This window comes from Bos javanicus, chromosome 27 (genome assembly GCF_032452875.1).
Source record: "Bos javanicus breed banteng chromosome 27, ARS-OSU_banteng_1.0, whole genome shotgun sequence".
Lineage (NCBI taxonomy): Eukaryota > Metazoa > Chordata > Mammalia > Artiodactyla > Bovidae > Bos > Bos javanicus.
The window spans coordinates 34,104,215-34,123,922 of record NC_083894.1 but is presented as its reverse complement, the minus strand read 5'-3'; the positions used below and the strand labels follow the sequence as shown (position 1 = coordinate 34,123,922).

The 19,708-nt window shown below is 36.3% G+C and overlaps 1 protein-coding gene across 1 annotated transcript in view; it reads right to left on the bottom strand.

Annotated features, from left to right (window-relative positions):
• ADAM9 (ADAM metallopeptidase domain 9) overlaps positions 1-19,708 on the bottom strand; it is a 92,709-nt gene that overhangs the window by 55,475 nt on the left and 17,526 nt on the right. Inside the window, exons 4-9 of the mRNA XM_061404534.1 lie at positions 13,099-13,177; positions 7,254-7,330; positions 6,074-6,269; positions 4,515-4,580; positions 3,487-3,558; positions 423-592 (exon numbers count right to left, since the gene is read on the bottom strand). Of these exons, the coding sequence (XP_061260518.1) occupies positions 423-592; positions 3,487-3,558; positions 4,515-4,580; positions 6,074-6,269; positions 7,254-7,330; positions 13,099-13,177 (660 nt within the window). The remainder of the gene's footprint in view (positions 1-422; positions 593-3,486; positions 3,559-4,514; positions 4,581-6,073; positions 6,270-7,253; positions 7,331-13,098; positions 13,178-19,708) is intronic.

The following is a 19,708-nucleotide window of genomic DNA, read 5'->3' as shown; positions in this document are numbered from 1 at the left end:
AGGATAATCAGAGGTCAAATTGAGATAATTTTTTTAAATTAAAGTATATTTTGTTTCTGGTATACCAGAGATAATTTTTAAATTCTGTTTTGACATTGTAAAGCACGTTTTCTGACATGAACGAGGTCAGAACTTTTTTCTTTCAATATATCCTTTCACAAGAAGAAACTAGAAAACATGCCATACTAAAATAAGGAAGTATACCTGGGAAAGAGGAAGAGGACGTGGGATAAAGGTCACAAGAGATCCAACAGACAGGTCTTATTAGAACACTGCACTCATTCTACAAATCAAACTTTTTCCTCATTTAAATGAATGCTCAAAAACTTTAATTAAGAGAATATGATTGCAAAAAAAAGAAAAAAGCAAAAATTATTATTCTGACCATATCATAAAGAGTACCTTTTAAAAAAATCACTTACAGAATTAGCTGTGCACTGTCATGTCTCCGACGTGTTATAAGAAACTTTTCCCGCCACTGTACAAAGTTCGACAACACGTCGCCAGCACCTCCAGCCATACTGATCAGATTTTCATTTGTCCAAATCTCAAGCCCAACTAGCACAATTCGAATATTTAACATAATGTACATCTGGGAAGAAAAACATAAACATATACAAAATTTATTAAAGAATATGAGAACGATTCCTGGGTATATATCTGAGAAAAACAAAACACTAATTTGAAAAGATAAATTTAACCCAATGTTCACAGCAACATTATTTACAATAGCCAGGATTTGGAAGCAACTTAAGTGTCTGTCAACAGATGACTGGGTTCACACAAACACACACAAATGGACTATTACTCAAGCATAAAAATGAAATTTTGCCATTTACAACAGCATGGATGGACTTGGAGGGTATTATGCTTAGTGCAATAAGTCAGACAGAGAAAGACAAATACAGTATGGTGTCACTTATAGGAGGGCTTCCCTGGTGGCTCAGTGATAAAGAATCTCCCTGCCACTGTAGGAGACATGGGCCAGGAAGATCCCCTGAAGAAGGATATGGCAACCCACTCCAGTATTCTTGCCTGGGAAATCCCATGGACAGGGAAGCCTAGCAGGCTACAGTCCATGGGGTTGCAAAGAGGTGGATACGACTTAGTGACTAAATAACATCAACACTTCTTGGTGGAATCTAAAAAAAATACAACAAACTAGTGAATGTAACAAAAGAGAAACAGATTCATAGATATAGAGAAGAAACTAGTGCTTACCAGTGGGGAGAAGGAAGGGAGGGTATACAGGATTAAGAAATACAAACTATCAGCTACAAGGATATACAAGCATATACTGTACAACACAGGGAATAATAGCCAATATTTTATTGGGTTGGCCAAAAAGCTCTGTCAGGTGTTTCATAAACAGGTATGAAAAAAACTAGTTGAACCTTTTGGCCAACTCAATATAATAACTATAAATGGAGTTTAACCTTTAAAAATTGTGAATCACTACATTGTACCCCTGTAATATATATAATACTGTACATCAACTACACTTCAATAAAAGTAATATAATAAAGAATATGAGAATATCTTTGAACTTATAATTAAGTAACATCCCACTTAAAAATAGGATTCCTCTTTATCAAAAATGTTTCCTTCAATATAATGGAACTCTAACTTTTCAAGGGTCTGAGTTTCCTCATTCACAAAACAAAAGTAACAAAGGTTTGAAATCCTTTTTATCTTCCATTCCAAAAGCTGACAAACTCTGGATATTTAAAGTTTTTGGTATTTTGGATCCAAACCTTTCCCTAAACTAATGAAAGCTTATTTACTGTTCACCTTTAGTTCACTTAATATAAATATTCATACATTTCACTACAGAAATATCAATGAGTTAGATTACAAGGTGCTCCCCCAGGACCCTTTTGAAGGTGTAAAGTAATACCAACACATAGTGAACTACATGTTATACATATACTGTATAGTGAACAGGTTTACCTTTCTAAACTCTTATCCAAAAGTATAATGGCATGCACCCCAAAGGTTTCAGATAAAGGTTTATAGAACTCATCTCTATTTCACAGAGATACTGTGAGGAATAAATGAGTTAATAAATATAAGTCACTTGACTCAGTTTTTAGTACATTATAAACATTCAGTAGGACATTATCACTATCATCATCATCATCATCATTATTATGTTTGGTATTCATATTCATATTAGAGATTAAATTTTTCCAAAGACAAATGTGATACTGTATGACATTTGTCTTTCTGTGTCTGACTTCACTCAGTATGATACACGCTCTTACATGTGGACTCTTAAAAAAAGAGGGTACAAATCAACTTATGTACAAAACAGAAGTTGAGTAAGGTGGAGGAAATCAAACTTATGGTTACCAAGGGATAAGGGGGGAAGGGATAAATTAGGAAATTGGGACTGACATATACACGGTATATAAAACTAAGAAGGACCTATTGTATAGTATAGGAAACTCTATTCTCTGTAAAGGCCTATATGTGAAAACAATCTGAAAAAAAAAGAGTGGATATATGTATATGTATAACCGATTTACTTTGCTGTATACCTGAAACTAACACATTATAAATCAACTATATTCCAATAAAAACTTAAAAAAGGAACATTAATTCTTCAATATCTCCCACTAGATGAATAAACTCTAAAATCTCAAATCAAATCCCTCCCTCTTCTCTATCTCTCTCTCACACACACACAGAGTCATATATAGTTTCAGAGCAGGAGACAGCCTTATTTAAAATAAGTCTCTCAGCAAAAATTCAAAGATCTCTGCATAAGTGCCAGAGAACCTCAGTCTACCTATTGTGAAATAAAAGTCATATTTTATGGCAAGACAAGAAAAATTTACACAGAAAAATTTTTCTCTGCCCTTTGGCCTCCTCTCTCACCCCACTGTGCATTTGTATATTGCATAAGGCATCAACCAAACCTCTCCATTGGCAGAAATACCTGCTCAATCATAAACAGCAGCATTCTCCTAACATCAAAAAGGCAACTCCTTAAAGATAACATTCCTTCTTGACCTTGCTAGGGCCATGATGATGCTTAGGTCTGGATTGTGTAAACTGTCAATAATACCTCATTGAATGCACATTCCTCTGTCTCAAAAAAACTTATATAACTGTGCTTTGACTTCTAATGGGAAAAACAGTTCTCAGAGCTTTCTGAGATGCTCTTCCTGGGTTATAATCCTCAAATTTGGCTCAAATAAACTTCTCATTTCTTTCTCAGATCAACTGATGAATTTCTCCTCAACACTAAAGATAAAGTAGATGCTAATTTGAAATCTCTTATTTGTCTCACTCTCTCTAAAATTATACTTTCCTTTTAAACATAGAAAAGTTACAAAACAAATTCGAGAGCAAACCCCAGAAAGACTGAGTTACTTATCCTCTAGAATAATCAGAGCCCCAAATTAGACAATTTTAAAATTCTATTCAGAGGCTGTGAGAGGAAAGGACAGAATAATCCCAGCTGATAGAAAGTAAACTTACACTATCCAAGTAATTTGCTAAACTTATCATCTCTTCTCGCACTGCAGTCTGGTTTTTTCCCATGTTATCATACTGAAAGGCAAAGAAGAAAACTCATGATCACCAAAGCAATATAAGAAAAAAATTTCTATAATCTCAAGATAAGAATCCAAATATTTTATTTAAACCATTTTCTACCTATGTGGAGAAAGTAATGAGAAAAAATATTTCAAGTCTCCTTTTTTTATCACTTGTCCATCATATTCTACTGGAACCTTTAATACATTATCAGGGACAGAGTTCACGCTTATTCACATTCCCTTATGCTTCTTTCTACACTTGAGGATAATGAACCTATAATGAACAAATAAGAATACATTTCTATCTCCTAAAAGTATGGCTTGTTATTTTCCAGTCTATATACAATAAGGGTTTTTTTTTAAAAACCATAAAGATTCTCAAAACTGCCTCTGCGGATTACAAAAAAGGACTTGTCAGTTGTGTTAAGTTTCTGCAAACAATTTGGTTCACAGCAACAGCAAAGCTGGCGGAAGTCAGATAAAACATTTCAAATAATCTATAGGTTAAAATATATAGCAGTTATATCTAAAATTAATAATCTTGTAAATGCTGAAATAAATTACGTAACTTTTCTTAGCTGAGTAAAGCACAGTCTTAAGTATAAATAAGGAAAATGTCATGTGTTATCCTGTACAATGAAATAAATAATAAATGCTAAGCTGACTCATTCTCCTCTGTTCCCTTCTAAACTTATCATCTAAACTCTGCTCCCTCCTAAGAAGGGAGAAGTTTAACATTTGCAAATCACCCAAAAGAAACAGTGGAAAAACATCACCAGTAAAAATAAAGGTAGAGATAATGTCAGTGCTACATTCAGTTCTGGACATATTATGAATATCATGTATAAATATTACAGGGAAAAGTCATTTAATAAAAATCAATACAAATATATTTCATATTTCCTTCATGGGATCCTCACTTCTCACCTTCTTTTTATGAAAAAAGAGAAAAACTGTCATCAATCCTACCTTTTCCTTCTCTACAACAATGAACAACTCTACATAGCGGGTCTGTGGCAAGATGTCTCTTTTCCTCTGTCAAAAAACACAAACACCATAAAGGAAAGCAAAAAGTTAAAAGACTATATCTTCAGATTACATATAAGACGACTACATATAAGACTCCTATTTTTAACACACAATGATCTTATCACTTGTTTCATGTCTGCTAAGAATTTCATAAAATGATTTTTAACACATCCTACATCAATAAGGCAAAAAAACATGTGTTTTTAAAAGTGATATATGCCATCTGTAGTGCTCTGAGAAAAATCCTAAAGATAACATGAATTATTCAAGTTTCCAAAGATGAATTATTGATTCTCTAATATCAAAACTATACACACATACAAGTATATTTTAATTGGATGACCTACTACTCTGTCAAGAGTGGAAAAAAGAGTATCTGCTAATAACCCAAGAAGGAAGGACAAGGTCTGCACTTTATTTTCTTGTTCTTTTCCTTTATTTTTTTCCTTCCAGTCTTATTGAGTTACAATTTGCACTGACATACAAGGTTGCTACTTTTAAAAAATGAGTAGCTTTGTGATTTTCAAAAACTTACATAAACTGTGCATATATGCTCAGCCACTCAATTGTGTTCAACTCTTTGCAACCCCATGGATTGTAGCCCGTCAGGCTCCTCTGCCCATGTGATTCCCCAGGCAATAATACTGGAGTGGGCTGACATGCCCTCCCCCATAGGATGTTCCTGACACAGGGATCAAATCCACGTTCTCCTGCATCTCTTGCATTGGCAGGAAAATTCTTTACCGCTGCGCCACCTGGGAAGCACCCATGTAAAGTATAGAATGAGTTAAAATTTAAGTGTTTTCCAATGACTAAACTTAAAAAGAACCATCCAAGAATCAAAAGAATGAATGTCAGAACAGATGATGAAAACAATGCCATAAATTAGTATGAATTAATTAAAATACTCTAGAAGAAGCACAAGCCTCTTGTAGAGGCACAGCGACATCATCTCATTACAGAGAAAGCTGCCTTTGTCTGCAACTTAGGTTCCTCTGGTCCCAGAAACAGCTCAGGTTAAGAGACCCCTGTCAAGAGGAAGCCAAGGAATCCTAAAGAAGTCTCAAAACAGGGATACCACGAGTGCCCCAGGAAAACATCTGAGATCATTAAAGTCCTAAAATTCAATCTCTCTCTTTCCCTCTCTGTCTCTCCCTCTCTCTCACTTTAGAGCTCCAGTCTGTGTAAAGGGTATTCACATTAAAAAGTCCACTGCTCTCTCAAAGTCACGGTAATGGATTATTAGAGAGCAATGACAAAAAGAAATATAGTTACTGTTTAAGACTTAAGCTCTTGTTTCCAAAACACAGAAGTCTGACTGTACTCAACTTGGTGGCAGGAACTACATATTACTCATCTTTTTATCCCCTGGTACCCATCACAATGTCTGGCACAAAGCTGGCAAAAACACAGTAATAACAGGTATTGGTTTAATGCACAAATACATGATTGTTTTTAAACCTGAGTCAGAGCCATGAAGAAATACATTAGTTCCTTACTCGAAGGAGCTGAGTGATACTAGGATGCTCCTCTTCTTCATCCTTTGTGGTTTCTTCTTCCATTACTTTGTTGGAAACACCACATTTCAAAGGCTCTTGGTGGACATCATCCATTCGATAAAAGATGTGCTCAAAATGAGAGCTGTTCTGCAGGGGTTCAATCCCATAACTCACATTTTCTATATGCAGCAAGCCTCTAAGTGTTGTATTACACAAACACAGTTTTTTAGGATGGAAAAAAAAAATACACAGGAAAAGGAATTAAGAAACATGAATTCAAGTCCTAATTCTTAACATATGTAAGAAGGGATAACATGGTGTTGAGAAAAATAGAGGTTTTAGAGTCGGGCAGCCCTAAATTAAAAGCTCAAGACAGCTACTAACTGGCCTGAAAATTACTTAATCCCTCTGTGAGATCACTGTATAAAGAAAGGCAATTCAGAATAGTGGCTTAAAGTGTGAAGTCTGGAGGCCAGAGGACCAAAGTTTGAATCCTAAATGTTTCCTACTAGCCTTATAGACATTCTTCCTAGAGTTGTCCTGAAAACTATTTAATGAACACAAAAAATACTTAGGACACTGCCTGGTACACAGTAATTGTTCTACAAGTGTCACAGCTTAGATGGAGATAGTACTCATCGCCATCTCATACAGTTTGCTTGAGAATTTAAAGTAATATTTATTAGTTCAATCAATCATGTAACCAATCAACCAGTCCAGTGTGATATTGCCAGGCCCTTCATAAATTTAATATTATTATCACTTCACTTGACACATGGTATGATTTCTCTGAACCTCAGCTTGCTCACCTAAATATGGAAGCAATCAGCCCCTTTTCACAGTCATTATGAGGCTTAGATAAAAGAACAGAAGTAAAAGTTATATAAACCTAAAAGGTGACAGAAATTTAAAGTATGCTTTATTTTTAAATAGCAAAATTTATTTAGTGGTCTCAAAAAATGAATTTTTTTTTATTTAGGTAATAAAATTCATCACCTGTAATACTGTCCTAAATAAACATGCCAAGAAGGACATCTGAAACACTGTTAGAAAGACCTTCAGCAACATCAAAGTAAAATCTAAATTTAAGTACCCTAAAATGACTTGATCTGGAGACAGAGATAGGTAAAGGGAAAAGAATTAAGGGAATGAAAAAATGCTGATAAAGAAAGTTCCTTACCTGAGTCCGAAACAGTCGCTGAGTGCAATGGATGAATCGTAAGTGCCCTCCACATATCCCCGATAATGACAATGATTCTAAATGATTAAAAAAAAAGTGTCAATTTCAAAATAGTATTACCTTGCTGAAAATCATCATAGAGAGTGCAGAACCAAAAGTTATTTAAGGCCAATCAACTAAACTTTTTATTCTATTATTGGTTTAATCGTTAAGTCGTGTCTGACTATGGACACCCCATGCACTGTAGCCCGCCAGGCTCCTCTGTCCATGGGATTCTCCAGGCAAGAATACTGGAGTGAGTTGCCATTTCCTTCTCCAATTCTATTATTGGCATCCCATAATTATCACATGGCATTCTTTGGACTATCTTCAGACTGTCTACTATCACCCTATGGGTACAAAGAATTTGAATTTCTGCCAAATTTTTAAGGCAGCAGTCCAGAGGATACTAAGTACAAACAACTCTACCCCAATAACCTTTAAACCTAGAAGCGGAACAAGGCAGCATAACGTCATGTTTAACATTTTCAATCACAGGTTAAGAAGACACCATAGCAGCCAACTGAAATCCAATACAGAAGAGGACCTTGTGACAGACTAATGACACCAAGGGGGAAAACAATTCAGCACACGGCAAAAACAGTGACTTTGACTTTCTTTTTCTGCTTAAGCATATTGATTATATTATTATTGTTAGTTATACATTTAACCATCTTGATAAATTAAAGACTCTTTATTCTTCATTTTGAGCAAGAAATTGACCAGTGGAAATACAAGCATGCTGCTGCTGCTAAGTTGCTTCAGTCGTGTCCGACTCTGTGCGACCCCACAGACGGCAGCCCATCAGGCTCCCCGTCCCTGGGATTCTCCAGGCAAGAACACTGGAGTGGGTTGCCATTTCCTTCTCCATTGCATGAAAGTGAAAAGTGAAAGTGAAGTCGCTCAGTCATGTCCAACTCTTAGCGACCCCATGGACTGCAGCCTACCAGGCTCCTCCATCCATGGGATTTTCCAAGCAAGAGTACTGGAGTCGGGTGCCATTGCCCTCTCCAAATATAAGCATATCACTTATTAATATCAGATTTTTTTAGTACACAAGGAGATTTTTTTTTTCCTCTTTAAAACAATTGTAAAGCATTAAAAAAAAAAAAAAACAGCCAAGGGGAGGAGGAGGAGGACTGAACTTGCCAGATATTATGACATATCATCAGCCCTTAATAATTAAAACAGTAGGGTCCTGGTGGTGCATTAACTGAGAGACCAACCAGTGGAGCAGAACACATTCTCAAAACAGACCAAAATACATGTGGAACCTTATATGATAAAAGTGGTTATCTCAAATCACCGAGGAAAAGATGCACTTTTAAAAATGGTGCTCAGCCCACGGATTAGACATTTGAGAAAGGATAAAAGTAGATCCATACTTCACATTATACATAAGAATAAGCTGCAGGATGGGGTGGGGAGGGAGGTTCAGGATGGGGAGATACATGTGCACTCATACGGAAGAAAAAAATTAAAAGAAGAAAAAGCTCCAAATGGATTAAGAATCGAACCACTAAAAAATATGAACCTATGCAAGAACTAAAAGAAAACATAGCTTAATTCCTCTTTAACCTGGTGTAGAGAAAGACTTTCTATCACTCAAAATCTTGATGTAACAGGAGGAAAGACTGATCATTTTTACTGCATTAAGAAAATAAAAAAGATTTTAAAACTTCTACATTAAAAGAAACACCAAGAAAAAGTAAAAAGACAACTCACAGACTAGAGGGAATTATTTGTAACTTTTATCATAGCTAAAACTGTACTATAGTATAATACAAAGAACTTTGAAACTTTAAAGGGGAAAGATTAAATCCAACAGAAGATGGTGCAAAACAGTTGAACAGACAATTCACAAAAGGTATAAAAATGCCCTTATATAAATGAAAAGACTTCAATTTCACTCATGATAAAGTAAGAACCTGTGCATCAATGCTGATGTAAACACATAAGAAGGAAAAACTCTTCTTGTAGGAGAAACCATCAATGCATACAGAGGCACTGATGAAGTTAGGGAAATCACCATTTTAACAACCACCATAACAACTGAGGCAAATATTAAATACTGAAGCCAGTGAGTAAATGGGATAGTTACAAAGCCTCAAAATATCTACCTAAAAGATTAACTAAAAAAGCAAAAACAGTAACTTCGCAGAGAAGAAATTGAGCAGATAACTCCTTAATAATTAACGTTAACACTGTCAGTGATAAACTAAGCTAATTACAGGACATGCTCATGATATGATACAGGGAACCCTTCAGGGTGGATCCCTGCCAAAGGTGCATAACCTGAATCTGATTGTGAGTAAATATCACAGAAACTCAAATTGCAGGACATTCTACAAGACGTCAGCCTATACTTCTCAAAAATGCCAATTTCATGAAATACAAGGGAAGACCAAGGATTTCCAGACTAAAAGGGATGGAAGACTGCTTGGTTCAACACATGAACTTGAATTTTCTTTCACTATAAAGTACATCATTAGGGTAATGGACTAAAACAAATATCAATAAGGTCTGTAATTGAGTAACAGTATTGCTTCAGTGTTAACTTCCTAATGCTGAGAACTATACTATGGTGACTTCTTTTGAAGTTCTTGCTTTTAGGATATTTACACTGAAGTATTTAAAGGGTAAAGGGACACCAGGTGTATAACATACTTTTCAGGGGGAAAAAATAGAGAGGAAAGGATAAAGTATGTATGATAAATGTTAACACTTGGAGAATGTAGGTGAAGGGTTTACATGACTGTTTTTCCTATTATTCCTGCAACTAATGTGAGAATTTCTGAAAAAATTTAAAAATTATGCACTAAACAACACAGGCTAAATTTCAACATTTTACAGCTTTTTCCAGTGTGGGGTTATTTACAACCACTGTTTTTCTTTCTAGCACTTTGAAGTTAAAGTCTAGCTTTGAGTTTGTCTTCTCACCAGAGGGGGAAAAAATATCTCTTCTATTACAGATGGGGTAGCACTTACAAAATAGTAACACAGTAACTCACAAAATTAAGTTTGTAAGTTAAATTTGTCAGTAAAGCTTCTCACTTCAATTACTATAGAAGGGCTCATCATTTGACATGACTGAAATTTAGCACTTGATCACTTACTCTACCAGCTTGATGGTATTTCTTTAATAACTTGGTTTTACCAAATATTTCTAAAACCTTCCATTTAGTTTTTAAAAAAACAACAAATCCTATTTTGCAAGTTTGCAAAACACCTAACTGCATCTGATGATTATACTAAAGGTAAAATGGCATAAACAGTTTGGAAACACACAAACTACACGCGAAAATACTCAACTACTGGAAGCAGAAGTACTCACAACTATTTGAGAATAACCTCCTACCACAAGAGCCAGAGAGCTTGGGGCAGTCTTTACAGAGCAAAGAGGGAGTTAGTTAAGGCACTTTCTAATGAACTGCAAGGTACCCAAAGGTCTAAGACTAATTTGGAGTTTTGACTTCACACAGCAACTCATATCAAGTGGTTATTAAAACTGTGTTTCTTTGTAAAAAATATGGCCTTGCAAAAGATGCTGAAAGCCACATGAGAGATTTACAAATTAATTTAAATAGAAGAATCACAAGGGAAAGCATTTACATTTTTCAGTGTGACTTAATTGCATTTTTTAAATTAATTAATTTATTTATTTTACTTTACAATATTGTATTGTTTTTGCCATACATTGACTTGAATCCGCCATGAGTGTACATGTGTTCCCCATCCTGAACCTCCCACCCACCTCCCTCCCCATCCCATCCCTCTGGGTCATCCCAGTGCACCGGCCTCGAGCACCCTGTATCATGCATCAAACCTGGACTGGCAATTCAGTTCACATATGATATTTTACATGTTTCAATGCCATTCTTCCATATCATCTCACCCTCACTCTCTCCCACAGAGTCCAACTTAATTGCATTTTATTAACGTTAAATGTCTATGTCACCATGATATCTCACAATGTTATCACACACAGAAAAATCCTAGTACCAAAGTTTTAATTGCTAGCTCAGATCCACAGTCACAATTTTGTCTATCTGAATTCAGAATTATTCCATTTTTATCTATCTGAAACTATCTATATTCAATAGCCAATACGTGAAAGGCTTCATCTTAGTTTATATTTTTCAAACACTCAAGAAAACATAATTAAATCACAATACTTTATAAAAGTTGCATAAATTTCCATGTAACTGAATCTATTTTTAGCAGTTTTAAGCATATAAACTTTCAATAATAGCAACAAAAAGTATTTACTGAATTCATAGTTGTTAGACTGACTAGTAAATATCTTACCAGAATTAACTCATTTAAACTTCTAATAACCACATGAAGTTACAATTATTATTACCATTTTAAGGTGAGGACACTAAGGCACAAACAGGTTAAAGAAACTTGACCAGCAAATAAATAATAGACACAGGAATCAAGTCCAAGCAGTGTGTCACCAAAATCCAGGCCAAGAAACCTCTCCAAGAGAAAAAGCACGCCTTTTTAAAAAACCACTGCTTTCATTGAGTTGCATAAATTATGTGGTCTTTGGTCTTATGCTATAGTAATCTTCAGAAGGATGACTGGGTGGATGGATGGATGAATGGATGATCTGCGGTCCGGATAATGCTATCAATACATTTAAACTGCTCTACTATTTTGCTGTTCAACACCAGACAAACAATAAAACAAATAAAACACGCACTTTTCAAAAAAATAAAATAAAATAAAACAACGAACAAACAGAACACTAAGATAAAAAAAATCAGAAAATTGGCCAGAAAAGGATAGGTCTAAGTCAGCATTGCCTTTTTTTAAAAAAGTCTCATAAATCATCTAAAATAAAGCTTTGCCTTCTATTTATTTGCAGAGTACTGCAAAAGTACAAAACTAACACAACTCCATCTAGCAAAATTTAACAAAACTCAGAGGAAAAACAATACATGCTTAACAGGGGTAAATATTTCTCCTGAAAACTATAGCAAAATAAATAATAATAATAACAGATAATACCTAACTGCTAAAAGGGACTTTAAGACATTATTTCCAACTAAAATTAGAAATGCTTCTGCTCTAAATAAATAATACATAAAGCCAAAGTCAACATCTGTCAATTATTTCACATATTCCTCCAGTTGCATCTTCAGGAATACTCTGTTCTCTAATGCAGAGAGGACCACACTTCTTTTCTCAACAAAAAAGTAGAATATCTAATAGCAAACAAGTGCTTGTTCTTTGGGGCTTCCCTGGTGGCTCAGATGGTAAAGCGTCTGCCTGCAATGCATGAGACCCGGGTTCGATTCCTGGGTCGGGAAGATCCCCTGGAGAAGGAAATGGCAATCCACTCCAGCACTCTTGCCTGGAAAATCCCATGGATGGAGAAGCCTGATAGGCTACAGTCCATGGGGTCGCAAAGAGTCGGACACGACTGAGGGACTTCACTTCACTCACTAATGGTAAGTCTAATTAAACTAATGGTTTAATAAGGAAGTTGAGATGTGCTTTATTCATCAAGTTTCAGCAAAATCAAAATATAAATCAAACTTTTCCCCTTCATGATCAGTAAGGTAGAAGATTATTTTCCTGGTCTTTTAAAAAAACACTTGACCATGAAGAACCAGAAGAGCTATAAGGTACAGTTTAATCTATGTCAATGTACCCACCACTCCCACCCCAGGACAACACCATATATTATCATATCAAAGGACGCCCTCAAGTAACAGTCCAGAGCAGCTGAAGAGAATGCACTTTAAAATTATAATTGTTTTAAATTCTGTATATGGTCAAGAGGAAAATAAATTACCTGTATACTAGGGTGGTCAGAGATCAGAGCCCCTTCCTTGTTGTAGGTATAAACTACAAAATCTTTGGGTAAAAGGTCTCTGCAGGAAGAATAAAACATACCATATAAGATTATTTTATCTCTTTACAGCTAAGAAAACAACTTTTATAAGACATTATTCCTAGTAGAGATGAGCAGGAATAAAAACATTCACCTGATAAATTGTTGTTTAAAGAAGGAGCTGCCATAAAACATAAAGCCCATGAATGCACTTGCATCTGAAATCGTGTACATTCCAATCAGAAAGAAATGTTTGAGTTGTGCATCTGTTCTCATGGTCATAAAACACTGGTTGCAAAAAACATTTGTAATGTCCTTAAAGTTTTCTGATTCGTCTCATAGGAAAAGTATAAATTTGGTTACATGGTACATCATATTTCCAGAAGAAAATAAATTATTTTACCCTCTTTTAAATGTCCTGGATAAAGAAGCAGCACTCATTGCCTTTAATCTCTAAGTACAGGGGCAAAATTTCTGTCCATTATTTAAAGAAGCAATTATTGCTGATCCTTGAATCTTCCTCCCATGTTAAGGGAGATCCACAGTGTAAACCACACGTGCAAAAACAGGGTTAGCTTTATTACAAAAAAAAAAATCCAATGACACTTGTTGAAGACAGTAAGGTCGACTTTATTATTGGTATTAAGTATAGGGACCACCTCAAAGACATTTTACAGCGGGGTGGGGAGAAAGAGCAGGCTCAACTGCAAATACAGCATGGGCAAGTGGGATTTTTTAGCCAAGGAGCACAGTGGGGGTCAGTGGATGGAAAACTCCTAAGAGGAAACATCAGGGGTGAGGAGCATTCTGGCTAAACCAACCTAACGGATTCTTGCTGAAGACAAGCCAGGGTAACCAGACATCACTGGGCGGGGAAGTGGGGTGGAAGATAAAGAACTTGATCAGACACCAGAGTGATCAGATATGGAGGGAGAGGGGAAATTCTTTCTAAAACTAGATTTTACAATAAACCACACTGATAGGCCTTAGAGAAGGTTCTGAAACCTGACTGAAGTTTGATCAAGCAAAAAATCTTTGTCAGTCTCCTCTCTTGTTTAAGGAAAGAAATGATATTCTTCTTTCCTCTGAATAACACAAGCCAATTTCCTCATTCAGTTGTCTTTTGTTGATTACAGACCAGCTGAATCATCTGTTGGAACTTGGTAGAAGGGGATATTTACTGGGTGGAGCTAGCAGTCAGGCAGTTAATGAGGGGAGTTGTTATGAAAATAAAAGAAAAACAAGGCTGAATGGTTAGAAACCAAGTTTCTGAGCTCAGTTGGCAGCCATCAAGATTTTTTTTAAACTTGAGCTTAGGGCATCTTCGAGCTTCCCTGGTGACTCAGATGGTAAAGCATCTGCCTGCACTGCGGGAGACCCAGGTTCAATCCCTGGGTTGGGAAGATCTCCTGGAGAAGGAAATGGCAATCCACTCCAGCACTCTTGCCTGGAGAATCCCATGGACAAAGGAGCCTGATGGGCCACAGTCCATGAGGTCACAAAGAGTCGGACATGACTGAGCGACTTCACTTTCACTTTCTTTAGGGCATCTTCAGTTGGTACAGTGAAAGCAGCACTGGCCACCTGACAAATTGTCCTGGTTTGAATGTCACTGGTGACAGCATCAGGTATTCTGATGAACTTCCTGAGAGGCCCACACCACAGAAGGCATAAAGATTGCCTACACGTGATCTGTTGAAACAGCCTTTTTTTGAAGGCTCCATCAATCTTCCAGCTGCAGCTTAGAGTTACAAGAAAAGGGCGATTTTAGTTCTCAATGACTCCAAGTCAGAAAGGATAAAAATTGGAAATGATAACTTAGAGGGTTATAGCCAGATACTGAAGGAAACTAGAAGAATTCGGGATTTGGTAAAGCTGGCAAAATATGCAAGATGAAAGTAGCAATGGTTCACTACAGGTTTCCATTGAAACAAACAAAAAAAACCCACATTCTTTCTATAGTCACCCCCATTTCTGTGAAAGATAAAGTAAGACTAATTTGTTTGCACATAAGTCTGGTCTCATTAAATCTGGCCTAGTTATTCATGTAAGTACAGTAAAAACAGTGATTGACCATATAGTATTTCATTTGAATTTGCTTTGCTAGAGCATTTCAGAAGGAACCAACAACTCTTACGGCTAGGAGGCTAAGTCAAGAACTTGCCACCAGATATGCCTACAATATCTATATATTTGGGTAAACTTTCTTATTGAGGTCCCCCAAATATCCTGAGGTTCCTGGCCCTGCCACAAGTGATCTTCCTTACTCACCTGTAAGGCAGGAAATCCTGTAAGCCAGAACAAGCCAGTTTTTCCAAGGGGAGCTGCATAAACAATTACCTTCTTAAAGTCAACCTTAGTTCCTTAAAGCTATCTAGTCACATCTGATTCAACACACATCATTCCCAAATACGACATTGTAATCAAAGCCTTGGTAATAAAACCAACAAGGGCAGATTTTTAACTGACTTATGCAAATAACTTATACTGCTATGAAAAATAAGATGCATTAACATATCAAATAAGCCTTATTAGTTCAGTATCCCTTTTTGTAAGGAGAGAGACAAATCCTTTGAGATTTTCCAAGATGCATTTGAGAAATCTCAAAGTTAGTTTGAGGTCAAAAAGACTCCAACTAGAACTTGATTTGTGGAAACTGTCAAACATGCCAAAAGGTTTCAACATTTGACTAATGGACCACAAGTGTCACTGTGAAACAACACTTAACTGTCCATTTAGCCAAAGTCACAATTAAAAAATTTCAAAGACAAACACAGGAAGCTATATAGTTATTTAGAAAAAAAAAAAAAAAAACTCTTAGTTCTCTTAATACTGAGAAGATTTGGTTTTCTCACATAATCAAAGACCTGATAAACACATGTCACATAGGAAATTATCTTAAAACACATCTTATCTTCTCAAGCTATGTATTTAAACGTAAAGAGAAACAACTAAACCAATAATCTAAGAAAACCCTGTTTTAACAGAAAAAGAAAACCAAATTCTGGTTTTGCATCAATGTACTATTAATATTAGGCAAATTAAACAAACAAACAAACCAAAAAACCTTACAAATAAATCCATCCAACAATAGCCAATTTTGACCACACAAGGAAAGATTCTTTTTCCAAGGTCCCTTTTCCACAAATTTTTTTATATCACTCAGTTTTTGTTCCACATTTTTCTTCTTTGTCATTCTGGAACAACCATTTATTCTACTTTGGGACAAAATTATTCTTTTTCCCTTAGTAAAACATATTTTTTATATCCTTCCTTATCAAAAATACACCTTATTTTCCTTGCATATAGTTTGTTTTCTTTACTTTTATTATTTCTAATAGCTTCATTTACGTATGTTGATTAGATTTTAGTCATTAGTAATCCTAATTTTCAGTAAAAGCTAAAAAGCAGGCAACTGCAAACTGTCTGCTACATGCTATCATTCTGTAGAAAATTTATGAATACATTATTTCATAATTTCTTGAGATGTATCTTTTTCATAGTATAATTTCTCATGCTTATCAACAGACACAAATACATTAGCTTCTCTATACCACATAAAAACAAGATGCCAAAGTAAATAAAATTAAATTTCTCTTCAGCAATTAATATTTCAATATTTTATCGTATTTAGAAATTATCTAGTCAGTGATTATCCATCTTTAACTTAGTATAGCTTTTAGGTTTCAAGTTATGAAAAAAAATTTTTAAATCATTTTTAAGGAGACATAAAACTTAATTACCATTGAAAAGTTCACTTATTAACTTCTATGTCACTTACATCTCTTTATTTTATTTGTTCTGAACAATTATTCTTGAATGAGTCATGAAAATTTCATGAGCCAGTAATTAAACAAAACTAGCTAGCTTAAGTTTTTTTTCTTATTGACAAATCAGGCAAGTATCCAAAAATAAAAAAAATCACAAAAGCAAAAAAAAAAAAAAATTATATATTTATGGTTCTTCCCCCTTTGTTTTTAGCTGCCATGCTTGACATCAAGCAATTCCTTTTTTTATTATACATCTTGTTCTTTGGGTCAATTTATAATTTATAATCTTAAACATCTGGTAGAGATAACATAAGCTTATCTGAATAGTAAACAAAGGTAGAAAAAAATTGCATATCTGCATTACGTATTTAATACTGACAACTCTGAAGCTGTCAGAGTTTATCAACAATTGTATCTACACTATAAAAACCAGCTAAAAGATTATTCGAGATCATGTGAACTTAAAAAATAACTTGGGTTAGTGTCTGTATTCCCAAGAGTTTTATGAAAATAATTTATGTAAGTGCTCATTCCACCTCTAAACCTATTTGAATTGGATATTTAAGGGATTTTATAAGTTAATGTGATTCATTTCCAGCAGGAATAAACTATTTCACATGTATACATACACATAGACATATATAAACATACAGACAGACACAAATAGAAAACATGGCTTTCATTTTAAAATTTTAGCCATGAGTTAGTAAAGCAGCAATATAATCTCAGTGGTTTATCACCATTTTGTATTTTCAACTGAATTGACTCTGGCAAATAAAACAAGTTAAGGTTACCTGCCTACCAGTATTTCTGGAGGAGATTTTTAAGATTTTCTTTCACCATGGTAAGTAATCTTCCTTTGCCGTGGTCTAATTTTTAGGCAGGTGACTGAGGAAACACCTAACTGCTTTCTGGATGTTTCCAAAACCCATGTAAGTCATACAACCTATTTCCATTTGCTCTTTTCAGACTCAAGTAGAGTTATTTTCAGAGCTACTTGAGTTTTGTGAGAGCCCCTGATGGAGGGCAAGGAACTAAAAATGAAAATGACTGTGGGAAGCTGAGGCGCTGCCGTGGAAGTTGAAAGTCTGAAGTCTGTCAGGGGTAGACAGAGGGATGTAGGAGGTGGGGGTTCGAAATGGGACATATCAAAGGATCTAGGGAATGGGGTGGTGGGGGAGACTGATGGTAGCAGAAAGAGGAAGGAGGAGCAGAAGCAACAAGGAGGAGCAGTCAATCCAGGAAGCTCTCAAGTTTCCCAAAGACACCAGCAAAGTTTCAAATTATGCTCAGCAAAACATGTTAAGAAGAAAGGAAGCAGACAGAGCTGGCATAGCAGAGTCAGCAGGATGGGAGAAGAGGTGGTTTAGTTGGCTGAGAAGTTCCAATGGGAGAAGCCAGATACAAGAAAGAGAAAAAAGAGACCTCACATAGAGCCAAGAGGAAGGGACTTTCAGCCCAGGGAGCCAGGGAGTAATCCCCAATCAGAACAAGGAGCCAAGGAAAGCTGCCAGCCCAGGAAGTACCTGTCGAAAGAAGCCTGGCACTCTGACCCAACTTCAGAGCATACACTCAAAACCTTAAGAATCAAGTCTGTCTTTACCAGTTTCGGTGGACATTTGTCTGGAGCAAAGGTTCAGGAATCAGACTCACCAAAGGATCCCCGATCAGTCAGGACTGAAGATGAGGGCTTTGAAGGTGTCCAGAGTGAGAGGTCAGGGGTCCAGTGATGAATCTGATCCTACCTGAGTCATGCCACCATGACTGTCAAAGAAAAAAATATTCCACGACACTTGTTAAAGATGGTGAAGCCAATCTTATTTGGAGCTTGGCAGAAGTTATGGGGACCACTCTAATGGGATTTTATAGTGGGGGAGAGAGGTCACGCTCAACTCCAAGCATAGCATGGGCAGGTGGGAATTTGTACCCCATGAGCAAGGTGGGAGGTCAGTGGGTACAAAATTACTAAGATGAAACACCGGGGTGAAGGAGACTCTGGCTAAACCAATCAAAAGGATTCTTACTGAAGACAGACCATGGTGATCAGACATCACCTGGGAAGGATGGTAGAAGCTAAGGGTGGGGGGGTTCTTGCTAACCTCACTTGGCAGGGTTCTTGCTAAAACCAGATTACCTCCAACAAAGTGTACAGATGGGGCCCAGGAGAAGGTTCAGTAGCATGACCAAAGTTAGGTCAAGCAAAGGCTCTGCATCCTTCGCAGCAGAATTGGAGCAGCAATATACTTATCTTCAGGGCTTATGGACAAGTCAGGGATGCAAGGTGCCAGCTAGTGGTTTATAATGCAACTCTTAAGGCTCTAAGTCTCCAGGCGTCTATAGACTGTTTTAAGAGATGGAAAGATGGATGGTTGGCATGCCGTTTAATCAGTTACACAGCCTGACTTTAGCCACGTGACCAGTATGGTATAAAACAACCCCCTTGGTAAACACATGCCTGGGCTACCCTGAAAAGGTGACGATTCACTCATATCTCAGTGATGTGTAATCTGAAGCCACGTGCACATCTGTACAACTGAGAAAGGACCCCGAGGGACTCCGTTTGGAAGTTCTTAAACCTTCGATGATTTCCTCTGCTGTCTTCGTCCTGAGTCCTTTCCCCTTTACCTTTATGAAAGTCTCCTTGAGTGAGCTCGGGAGAGCCTGTGGAGTCCTGAGTCGTTTCAGTTATTCAACCACGTTCAATCGCTGCCCCGTCTCTCCTCTCTCCCCAACATATACACACACACTCTTTGCTCCCTCTGGTGGTGAATTTAAAAAGAATAAACTGAAGAGGGTACTTG